The sequence below is a fragment of the Pongo pygmaeus genome, chromosome 11, assembly GCF_028885625.2.
Source record: "Pongo pygmaeus isolate AG05252 chromosome 11, NHGRI_mPonPyg2-v2.0_pri, whole genome shotgun sequence".
Classification (NCBI taxonomy): domain Eukaryota; kingdom Metazoa; phylum Chordata; class Mammalia; order Primates; family Hominidae; genus Pongo; species Pongo pygmaeus.
In genome coordinates, this window is record NC_072384.2 from 25082914 (window position 1) to 25095638 (window position 12725).

General features: G+C 37.3%; 1 protein-coding gene across 8 annotated transcripts in view; it reads right to left on the minus strand.

Moving 5' to 3' along the window:
* Positions 1–12725, minus strand: part of EPB41L5 (erythrocyte membrane protein band 4.1 like 5) — a 171972-nt gene that overhangs the window by 104005 nt on the left and 55242 nt on the right. For all 8 annotated transcript variants that reach the window (XR_010122784.1, XM_054477342.2, XM_063647368.1 and 5 more), the window contains 7 exons: positions 8587–8629; positions 7628–7706; positions 6286–6330; positions 6053–6105; positions 4725–4845; positions 4505–4592; positions 3253–3341 (listed from right to left, as the gene is read on the minus strand). Coding sequence is in view for 7 of the 8 variants with exons in the window: in XM_054477342.2 (XP_054333317.1) it covers positions 3253–3341; positions 4505–4592; positions 4725–4845; positions 6053–6105; positions 6286–6330; positions 7628–7706; positions 8587–8629 (518 nt within the window). In the remaining variant the exon portion in view is untranslated. The remainder of the gene's footprint in view (positions 1–3252; positions 3342–4504; positions 4593–4724; positions 4846–6052; positions 6106–6285; positions 6331–7627; positions 7707–8586; positions 8630–12725) is intronic.

Sequence of the window (12725 nt, forward strand, 5' to 3'; positions counted from 1 at the left end):
CCAACTTACAAGGGATATGAAGGACCTCTTCAACGAGAACTACAAACCACTGCTCAACAAAATAAAAGAGGACACAAACAAATGGAGGAGCATTCCATGCTCATGGATAGGAAGAATCAATATCATGAAAATGGCCATACTGCCCAAGGTAATTTATAGATTCAATGCCATCCCCATCAAGCTGACAACGACTTTCTTCACAGAATCGGAAAAAACTACTTTAAAGTTCATATGGAACCAAAAAAGAGCCGATATAGCCAAGATAATCCTAAGCCAAAAGAACAAAGCTGAAGGCATCACGCTACCTGACTTCAAACTACACTACAAGGCTACAGTAACCAAAACAGCATGGTACTGGTACCAAAACACAGATATAGACCAATGGAACAGAACAGAGCCCTCAGAAATAATACCACATACCTACAACCATCTGATCTTTGACAAACCTGACAAAAACAAGAAATGGGGAAAGGATTCCCTATTTAATAAATGGTCCTGGAAAACTGGCTAGCCATATGTAGAAAGCTGAAACTGGATCCCTTCCTTACACCTTACACAAAAATTAATACAAGATGGATTAAAGTCTTAAATGTTAGACCTAAAACCATAAAAACCTTAGAAGAAAACCTAGGCAATACCATTCAGGACATACGCATGGGCAAAGACTTCATGTCTAAAACACCAAAAGCAATGGCAACAAAAGCCAAAATGGACAAATGGGATCTAATTAAACTAAAGAGCTTCTGCACAGCAAAAGAAACTACCATCAGAGTGAACAGGCAACCTACACAATGGGAGAAAATTTTTGCAATCTACCCATTTGACAAAGGGCTAATATCCAGAATCTACAAAGAACTCAAACAAATTTACAAGAAAAAAACCCCATCAAAAAGTGGGCAAAGGATATGAACAGACACTTCTCAAAAGAACACATTTATGCAGCAAATGGACACATGAAAAAATGCTCATCATCACTGGCTGTCAGAGAAATGCAAATCAAAACCACAATGAGATACATCTCACACCAGTTAGAATGGCGATCATTAAAAAGTCAGGAAACAGCAGGTGCTGGACAGGATGTGGAGACAGAGGAACACTTTTACACTGTTGGTGGGACTGTAAACTAGTGCAACCATTATGGAAGACAGTGTGGCGATTCCTCAAGGATCTAGAACTAGAAATACCATTTGACCCAGCCATCCCATTACTGGGTATATACCCAAAGGATTATAAATCATGCTGCTATAAAGACACATGCACATGTATGTTTATTGTGGCACTATTCACAATAGCAAAGACTTGGAACCAACCCAAATGTCCATCAATGATAGACTGGATTAAGAAAATGTGGCACATATACACCATGGAATACTATGCATCCATAAAAAAGGATGAGTTAATATCCTTTGTAGGGACATGGATGAAGCTGGAAACCACTATTCTGAGCAAACTATCGCAAGGACAGAAAACCAAACACTGCATGTTCTCACTCATAGGTGGGAACTGAACAATGAGAACACTTGGACACAGGAAGGGGAACATCACACACTGGGGCCTGTCGTGGGGTGGGGGGGGGGAGGGATAGCATTAGGAGATATACCTAATGTAAATGACGAGTTAATGGGTGCAGCACACCAACTTGGTGCATGTATACATATGTAACAAACCTGCCCGCTTTGCACATGTACCCGAGAACTTAAAGTACAATTAAAAAAAAAAAAAAAGAAATACTACCTTCAATTTTTTGAGAGAAATAATTTTCAACCTAAAATTCTATCCTCAGCCTAATTATCAAGAAAGAATAAAAGATAAAAAAATCATTTTAAGGCATTTAAGGATTCAAACAAATTACTTTTCTTAGGCAGTTACTTTCTTTACTTAGGCAGTTGCCGGGGGCAGGGAGGACAAAGAAAAAGGAAACCATGGGAGGACCACACAGGACCCTAGCTGAGAACACGGGAAAGGGAAGTCTCAAGATAAAAGCTGGAAAGCAACCTGTGCAGCAAACAGTTCCACGGGGAACAGAAGAACCATTTAATGTAACCCTTGATAACTTAAAAAAAGCTTGAGGAGAAGACAAAGGCAGGTAATTTAAAGGAATGTGTGGGGTATGTGAGATGGGGAAGCCAAGAACTCTAGAATAAAAACAAAAAGCTAAAAAGAAAGGAAATGTAATACCAGTTGTGAGTTCCAGGACTTCAGAGCTGATCAAGAAAATGTACTGCATAACAGGCTTTATTGAGCAGGGTTTGGAAAGGGTTGCCTGATAGGGGTGGTCCTTCATAGCAGGTGACCTTCCAGAGACAGCAGCTGCAAGGCTACCACCAGATGGGGAGGAGGGCAAGGAAACTCTCAGTAAAGAGGGGAATCTGAGAGGGGGCTTAAGTGCCTAGGGGATGGCATTCAGCAGTTAAGTGTGAGGGATCTGAGTCAGAGAACTCAGAAAGGCAGCAGTGGTTTTGGGGTCCTTTAACCTACAGAGCTTGACTTATCTATGGCCAGTAGATGTTAGGGTGCAGTTTCATGGGATATATAAAGCAGAAATGGCTAAAAATATACATAGCGGGCTATGTTTAAAGTAACCGGATGTGTCAGAATTTGAGTTTGATGCCAGAGGTCTTTGCACTAACAGTCCCTGTCTAGTGTACAAAAGTAAACACCTAAGCTCCGTACTATTCTGATAGAGACATCTTATTGTAAACATTACCCTGATTCTCAGCTTTTAGAATACCAGACAAAATCTGATGGACTTAATTATGGCCAAGAAATCCAAGTAAAATCTATCCTTGATGTAAAAGTAAAACATAAATGTAATTTAAAAGTATGAACGATAAAAGCTGGAACACTATAAGGAGCACAGCTTAGAGAAGGGATAAAAATATTAGTATCTTCCTCTTACACAATAGAGAGTAAAGGGATTGTGGAATAATAAATATTGAAAGCAATGACATGACTACATGGAGGGAGAAAGTGCCCATGTGAACATCTGATACATATAAAAATATAAATATTTATATCAAGATATAGATTGTGGTATACTTTGACACTAATGGGAAATACAGCTAGAAGAGTTTTAATAATTGCCTCTGGAGAGGAGGAATAATGATGCGTAATAGTGTGACAGGAGACAGTTGCTTTCACTGACAAGTTTTTCAAAACTATTTGATTTCCAAACTTGTTTATGTATTAACTTTATTTACTCATTAAAAACCAAAACAACAGTAAGTATCTTTGACAATAACTCTTGCTTACCAAAAAAATAAGCCAATTTTGGTATCTCCTTCAAAAACAAGGACTCCTGTTGGTGTTAGTCCCAAACTATAGTCATTCCCATCTCTAGCCTAATTAAGGGGAGAAAAATGTGTTAGCTTTATTTGTACAAAACAGGTTTCATATTGACACAACTTTTAAATTTTATTTTTGTATTGAATTGTATTAATTATATACAGGCTAATATTAATATATGAGATGTTTTCAACAATTAGAGTATCCATAATAACATTCTCAGAAAAATTTATGCATATATTTTTATTTCTAGTCATTGAAACACTAGAGTTTTAAAGTGTATCTTCATTGAAAGTGAAGTTACACTCCCACTACAAACAAAGCTGTTTCCACATTCTTCCCATATTGTACTTACCACTTAAATCACGTATTTTGGAAAAGACTGCTGATATGGTTTGGCTCTGCGACTACACCCAAATCTTTTGTCAAATTGTAATCCCTAGTATTGGAGGAGGGGCCTGGTGGGAGGTGACTGAATCATGGAGACGGACTTCCCCCATGCTGTTCTCATGACAGTGAATGAGTTCTCACGAGAACTGGTTGTCTGAAAGTGTGTAGCACCTCCCTCTTTGCTCTCTCTCCCTCCTGCCAGCCATGTAAAGATGTGCCTGTTTGCCCTTCACGTTGCCCCATGATTATAAGTTTCCTGAGGCCTCCTGAGAGGCAGAAGCCTGTACAGCCTGCAAAACCATGAGCCAACTGAACCTCTTTATAAATTGATGTCTTTATAGCAGTGCAAGAACGAACTAATACAACCACCTTTCTGGAAAAATGTTACTAGTTAAACTAGAAATAACTTAAATCACTACAAAGCTATTCCAAAGTTTATCAAAGTCTTTAAGCTATAAATCTTCAACTTTGCATCCTGAATTATTTTAACAGAGCCTACTCAGTGTAAGTCATGTAATAGGAAGTAAAAAGGATAACAAATGGCTCAAAAGCTTAAAACAATTTTTTATAGCAAAAAAATAAAATAACAGCTTAAAAGGACCAAGTACCTTGTTAGGGATATTGGTTGCTTCTCTTCTTTCTTATAATGAACCTTTCTGTGAGATTCTAGTCATTCGGTATTTAATCTCAAACTTTTTAACCATACATCCAAAGTAACCAGTGCTAGCTTAAGCAAACTCCATGCCCTCCCTCATACTGAAAAATTCCACAGTCACTGTGAACCTCCAAAAAATAAATTTTTAAAAAAGCATCACAACACAATGCTTACCTTGACCACATGCATATCAACCCCATACATTTCTAGCCATTTGGCTTTATTCAGATAATTGGTTTCAGCCTGTGCTGGTGTTTGACCTCTGAAATTTAAAACAATGATTTTTAAAGTAACAATAAATATAAAATAAATTCTATACCAAGGATAGAAACAGAAGAAAATGAATATAACTGTTGTGATGATTTTAAAGAAAGTATGGTCAAATGCCAGATACCTGTATTCCTTCCATTTCTCAAAAATAGCCAGTTCCATCTCTTCAGTCTGAACAGGCACGAATCTGAACTCAGAGACAAGTTCAGGACTATGCTCAGCAAGATCATAGTCACCAAGTTCAGCTATAAACATAAGTTTCAAAAGTTATATGTATTTCCTGCTAAATCCTTCAAAAACCATTTCATTAATGAAAACTGCTAAGATTAGAAAGATTCTTTCTTAGGAATTTCTTACAAAAATTCATAATACTCAGACAAGTCTCCAAAAGTAAATGTAGCATATTAATCATACGCATATATCTCATATTTATTGTTGGTAGTGCATTTTTAATTACATATCTTTCTCTTAATGTATTCACACTTCAGTGCTTACTTAACCTTTGAAAACTGCTTTCTAGACTTCCATAAAGAAACACCTCTGACCTTATAGTGAATAAATGAAAAAATTTAGCTATCGTTAAAAGACTATTAACTGGTATCTATAAAGAATATTACTAAGGCTGGGTGTGGTGGTTCATGCTTATAGTCACAGTACTTTGGGGGGCTGAGGTGGAAGATCGTTTCAGGCCAGCCTAGGCAACATAGCAAGACCTCGTCTCTAAAAAAAAAAAAAAAAAAGTACAAAAATTAGCCAGGCATGATGGCCTGTAGACCCAGCTACTCAGGCGGGAAGATCGTTTGAGCCCAGTAGTTCAAGGCTTCAGAGAGCTACAATCATGCAACTGCACTCTAGCCTGGGGACAAGAGTGAGACCCTGTCTCAAAAAAAAAAACAAAAGAATATACTGATATACACTGAATATGACCCCATATACCAATCTAAATATAGTCCCTGTCTTCCAAAATTTTAAAATTATTAATCCTAAAGAAATAACTGAAAGGAACTAAAAAAAATCGGGGGGAGAAAGCAGCAGGGAAAAATCTGAACAATGCACAAACATGTATGTACCCATCTGTGGTTATTTCTCAACAAAATGTGGGTTTGGAGCAAAAGGACTGCTACGCTATATGGCTTCAGCAACAATTTACTCTTATATAACTGCATTTCTTTAAAGGAAAAAGTTAGCCGAAGGCCCATCTTAACATTTACAGACTTATCAGGTAGACTACGACGTTTCAACACTTTAGGTGGAAAGGGCGCAATTACATGAAAGAGAAGACAAAGGCGGCACTGTTCTAAAACAAGTAAAAGTCAGAGTTGGACACTGATACAAGTATATACAAAAACAGTGTTGTTTCTTTTCTTGCACATAATTAGAATCTTCTTTAACTAAAAACACACAAAAAAAGGATTTACTCGAGTCTTAACAGTCAACCTAAGAAGTGCTTACCTTGCAGATTATAAGCTGCCAACTGCACTGCTGTATCAAAGGGACAGTCTAATCTGAGACCAAAACACAAGTTTGTTAGACAAGCTGATTTCATAACCTTCATTTTAAGACAAATGAAAATAATACATGTTTTATGTTGACCATTTCTTTTTCGCAACTATAAACTTATTTTCAAAATAATTTTTCAACCACTCAGGAAAATGTGCATTTATCCTTAAATAACTAATACTCACTTTCCACTGAGAATATCTTGTTTTAACTGAAGAACAAATAAATACCTAAGAAAAATAAAAGGCACAAATTTAACCGAACAGCACAATCTACTGTGAAAGAAAATCTTACACTCCTAATTTGAGAAGTATTATTTCATTAAAAATTATTTGTATTAATGTATAAAAGATGTACATAGTTTGGGGATATGTGAAATAATTGAATACATTCATATAATTTATAAGGATCAGGTCAGTATATGTGGTGTATCCATCACCTTAAATATTTTTCTCTTCTTTATGCTAGAAATATTTGAATTATTTTCTTCTAGCTATTCTGAAATGTAAAATACGTAACTGTAAACTATAATCACCCTACTGATCTAACACTAGATCTCAGAAGTATTCTTAATTATAGGCCCGGCGCAGTGGCTCACACCTATAATCCCAGCACTTTGGGAGGGCGAGGCGGGCGGATCACTTGAGGCCAGGAGTTCAAGACCAGCCTGGCCAACATGGCAAAACCCCGTCTCTATTAAAATACACAAATTGGCTGGGGGTAGGAGCACGTGCCTGTAATCCCAGCTATTTGGGAGGCTGAGGCATGAGAACTGCTTGAACCTGGGGGAACAGAGGTTGCGGTGAACTGAGAACATGCCATTGCACTCCAGCCTAGATGTCAGAGCAAGACATCTACTTCTTATGTGAAGGGATACAGGCATGGATATAACTACAGATGATAGCTACAATCTCATTGTCAAGGTGTTCTAGAGGAAACCCTTCTAAAGGAACTCAAAAGCTCAACTTTTTCATTTAATAAATAGTATGTGTATATGGAGCAATGAATTTATAATACAGACCATGAATAAATACAAAGGAGGCAGGATAAAATTAAAATAAGTATATACAACATAAGGTTTATTCAAAACTATTCAAACCAATCAGAATCTAATGTTTTTCATTAATCAATGACATTTCAATGAGTAAAGAAAGTTGGGCGCCAATTTGAATAAACTCCCTGTGGCCAAAGATAGATTATTTTCAACATCAATAAATATAATATTGCAATGTACTGAAACATGTCAATCCTGTTAATATTCCTGAGCTGAGAGTGATACTTAAAAAAAAAGAACTCACTAGTCACCTTTGGAGGATGCTAAGGAACCAACTCTTCATTTTGAAAATGATAAAGGAAAAGAATCATACACTTAAAAAACACATCCCAAATAAAATTCTATTATTTGAGGTCTTGTTACCAGGGGACAGGAATCCATTTTATTAGCTGGCTATAAATTGGAAACAATATAAAGACAGTCTTTCAAAACTATCAAAATACCCCTGGCACAATTCTAGATAGTGTTCTTACCGGGTTAGCTCCTCACGAAGGTTATTTGGTTCTGAGGAATAAAACTTAACTCGAAGATGCAGACAATAGGGTGAACCAACTGTCATTTAAAAAAAAAAAAAGGTTTTAATAAAATAAACTACTTAAATAATACTTTTCAGCCAGAAAATTGGTCAAAAATCTACTGAAGTGAGACAAAAGATCAGGTTTTTATGGCATTATTGCAGGTTAGATCATAGGCTTCAATTAGATTGTTTTTTAATGTACCAAGCCATCATATTACTATTATCTCTCATCCCAAGGATAGCTCTAGATTAATTCTAATAGTTCAGAGCCAAACGCATCAAATAAAAGTCTTGACTGTGCAATCTAACAGCCCTGAAAACCTGCTACACTGAAGAATGCCTATGTTATTAACTGCTCATGGTGAATCTTCCCACACAAATACACTTCAGCAAGTTCATTAACTTCTATAATCTCAGTGGTCTCATTATCTTGCGACAAGAGTTCAGGTGCCCTAATAAGACTGATAAAAAGTCAAGTTGGATAATGAATAAACAATGGTGTTCTCTATCTGAATGACACTAACATTTTATGTGAATTGTTTCATTTTTCTTAATTTTAAAATATTATCACGAAGTCTCAAAATACTTTCAATATTAGGACAGATGCCAAACAGGAAAATTCCAACACAAATAATTAGCAAATAACCATTAAGCATTTCGGGGAAAGTCAATCCCATCTGCAAGCTGCAAGGTTTTCTCCTGGAAAGGTAAGCTCCAATGCAGTTTAATCTAGATTAGTATCAAGCCTATATGACTTGGGGAGTAGCTCAGTGTATCAGAATAAAATGATTTCTAGAAAATGGAAATGCTAAAAAACTCATCTGAAACATGATTTCTTACGTCCTATTAGAAATCAGAATTTCTAATATATTCTATTTCCTTTCCCCCCCAACAAATAATTTTTTCTGCACTTACTTTTTACTTGCTTTTTGATGCTTTTTGTACCATCCAACCAATGCTGAAAAACAAAAACAAAAATTTAGTTAAGCAGATGACAGAACTTTAAAATTTGAATTACCGTAAGTTACTTTGCATTGTGCCTACACTGATAACCGCAAGGAAATACTTCACAAGAGAAAAACCAAAGTGAATGAGAAAAGAGGTGAGAAGGAAGAGTATCTAGCCAATATCCACAGCAAGCTTATGAGACACATGAACAAAAACGACCTAAAACCTGACAGATGACTTTTTTTTTTTTAAATACTTTAAGTTCTAGGATACATGTGCAGAACGTGCAGGTTTGTTACATAAGTATACACGTGCCATGGTGGTTTATTGCACCCATCAACACATCACCTACATTAGATATTTCTCCTAATGGTATCCCTCCCCTAGTCCCTCACCCTCCCAACAGGTGCCAATATGTGACGTTCCCCTCCCTGTGTCCATGTGTTATCATTGTTCAACTCCCACTTATGAGTGAGAACATGCGGTGTCTGGTTTTCTGTTCCTGTGTTAGTTTGCTGAGAATGATGGTTTCCAGCTTCATCTATGTCCCTGCAAAGGACACGAACTCATCCTTTTTTATGGCTGCATAGTATTCCATGGTGTGTATGTGCCACATTTTCCTTATCCAGTCTATCATTGATGGGCATTTGGGTTGGTTCCCAGTCTTTGCTATTGTGAACAGTGCTGCAATAAACATACGTGTGCACGTGTCTTTATAGTAGAATGATTTATAATCCTTTGGGTATATACGCAGTAATGGGATGGCTGGGTCAAATGATATTTCTGGTTCTAGATCTTTGAGGAATCACCACACTGTCTTCCACAGTGGTTGAATTTACACTCCCACCAAAAAAAGCATTCCTATTTATCCACATCCTCTCCAGCACCTACCTGTTGTTTCCTGACTTTTTAATGATGGCCATTCTAACTGGTGTGAGATGGTATCTCATTGTGGTTTTGATTTGCATTTCTCTAATAACCAGTGATGATGAGCTTTTTTTCATGTGTTTGCTGGCCACATAAATGTCTTCTTTTGAGAAGTGTCTGTTCATATCCTTCACCCATTTTTTGATGGCATTGTTTTTTTCTGGAAAATTTAAGTTTCTTATACATTCTGGATATTAGCCCTTTGCCAGATGGATAGATTGCAAAAATTTTCTGTACATTGTACATTCTGTACATTGCCTGTTCGCTCTGATGATAGTTTCTTTTACTGTGCAGAAGCTCTTTAGTTTAATTAGATCCCATTTGTCAATTCTGGCTTTTGTGGCCATTGCTTTTGGTGTTTTAGTTTGAAGTTTTTGCCCATGCCTATGTCCTGCATCATATTGCCTAGGTTTTCTTCTAGGGTTTTTATGGTTTTAGGTTTTACGTTTAAGTCTTTAATCCATCTTGAGTTAATTTCTGTATAAGGTGTAAGGAAGGGTACAAGTTCAGTTTTCTGCATATGGCTAGCCAGTTTTCCCAACACCATTTATTAAATAGGGAATCCTTTCCCTATTGCTTGTTTTTGTCAGGTTTGTCAAAGATAAGATGGTTGTGGATGTGTGTTGTTAATTCTGAGGCCTCTGTTCTGTTCCATAGGTCTATATATCTGTTTTGGTAGCAGCACCATGTTGTTTTGGTTACTGTAGCCTTGTAGTATAGTTTGAAGTCAGGTAGCGTGATGCCTCCAGCTTCATTCTTTTTGCTTAGGAAATGTCTTGGTTATATGGGCTCTTTTTTGGTTCCATGTGAAATTTAAATTAGTTTTATTTCTAATTCTGTGAAGAAAGTCAATGGTAGCTTGAAGGGGATACCACTGAATCTATAAATTACTTTGAGCAGTACGGCCATTTTCATGATATTCATTCTTCCTATCCATGAGCATGGAATGGTTTTCCATTTGTTTGTGTCCTCTCTTATTTCCTTGAGCTGTGGTTTGTAGTTCTCCTTCAAGAGGTCCTCCACATCCCTTGTGAGTTGTATTCCCAGGTATTTTATTCTCTTTGTAGCAATTGTGAATGGGAGTTCACTCATGATTTGGCTCTCTATTACTGGTGTACAGGAATGCTTGTGATTTTTGCACATTGATTTTGTATCCAGAGACTTTGCTGAAGTTACTTATCAGCTTAAGGAGATTTGGGGCTGAGATGATGGGGTTTTCTAAATATACAATCATATCACCTGCAAACAGAGGCAATTTGATTTCCTCTCTTCCCATCTGAATATGCTTTATTTCTTTCTCTTGCCTGATTGCCCTGGCCAGAACTTCCAATACTATGTTGAACAGGAGTGGTGAAAGACGGCATCCTTGTTTTGTGCCGGTTTTCAAAGGGAATGCTTCCAGCTTTTGCCCATTCAGTATGATATTGGCTGTGGGTTTGTCATAAATAGCTCTTATTATTTTGAGATACTTTCTATCAATACCTAGTTTATTGAGAGTTTTTAGCATGAAGGGCTGTTGAATTTTATCAAAGGCCTTTTCCGCATCTATTGAGATAATCATGTGGTTTCTGTCATTGGTTCTGTTTATGTGACGGACTACGTTTATTGATTTGCGTATGTTGAACCAGCCTTGCAACCCAGGGATGAAGCTGACTTGATCGTGGTGGATGAGCTTTCTGATGTGCTGCTGGATTCAGTTTGCCAGTATTTTATTGAGGATTTTCGCATTGATGTTCATCAGGGACAGTGGCCTAAAATTTTCTTTTGTTGCTGTTGTTGTGTCTCTGCCAGGTTTTGGTATCAGGATGATGCTGGCCTCATCAAATGAGTTAGGGAGGAGTCCCTCTTTTCCTATTGTTTGTAATAGTTTCAGAAGGAATGGTACCAGTTCCTCTTTGTACCTCTGGTAGAATTCGGCTGTGAATCCGTCTGGGCTTTTTTTCATTGGTAGGCTATTAATTACTGCCTCAATTTCAGAACTTGTTGTTGGTCTATTCAAGGATTTGACTTCTTCCTGGTTTAGTCTTGGGAGGGTATATGTGTCCAGGAATTTATCCATTTCTTCTAAATTTTCTAGTTTATTTGTGTAGAGGTGTTTACCATATTTTCTGATGGTAGTATATATTTCTGTGGGATCAGTGGTGATATCCATTTTATCATTTTTTATTGTGTCTATTTGATTCTTCTCTCTTTTCTTCTTTATTAGTCTGGCTAGCAGTCTATCTATTTTGTTAAAATAGAGCTTCCTTCAGGAGCTCTTTACAAAAAATCAGGTCCTGGATTCATTGATTTTTTGAAGGGTTTTTCGTGTTTCTATCTCCTTCAGTTCTGCTTTGTTCTTAGTTATTTCTTGTCTTCTGCTAGCTTTTGAATTTGATTACTCTTGCTTCTCTAGTTCTTTTAATCGTGATGTTAGGGTGTCGATTTTAGATCTTCCTGTTGCGCTGATCCCTTTACCATGCGCTTCTTTGTCTTTTTTGATCTTTGTTGGTTTAAAGTCTGTTTTATCAGAGCCTAGGATTGCAACCCCTGCGGTTTTTTTTTTTTTTTTTTTTTTTTTTTTTTTGAGACAGTTTCACTCTTGTTGCCCAGGCTGGAGTGCAACGGCGTGATCTTGGCTCACCTCAATCTCTGCCTCCTGCGTTCAAGAGATTTTCTTGCCTCTCAGCCTCCCAAGTAGCTGGGATTACAGGCATGCACAACCTCACCCGGCTAATTTTTGAATTTTTAGTAGAGACGGGGTTACTCCATGTTGGTCAGGCTGGTCTCGAACTCCCAACCTCTGGTGAACCACCTGCCTTGGCCTCCAAATGTGCTGGGATTACAAGTGTGAGCCACTGTGCCTGACCAACCCCTGCTTTTTTTTAAACTTTCCAATTGCCTGGTAAATATTCCTCCATCCCTTTATTTTGACTCTGTGTGTGTCTTTGGCCATGAGATGGGTCTCCTAAATACAGCACACCAAGGGATCTTGACTTTTTATCCAACTTGCCAGTCTGTGTCTTTTAATTGGAACATTTAGCCCGTTTACATTTAAGGTTAATATTATATGTGTGAATTTGATCCTGTCATTATGATATGGGCTCCGCCCAGTCCGAACTTCCTGGCGGCTTTGTTTACACTGTGAGAGGAAAACCGCCTACTCAAGCCTCAGTAATGGTGGATGCCCCTCCCCTCAC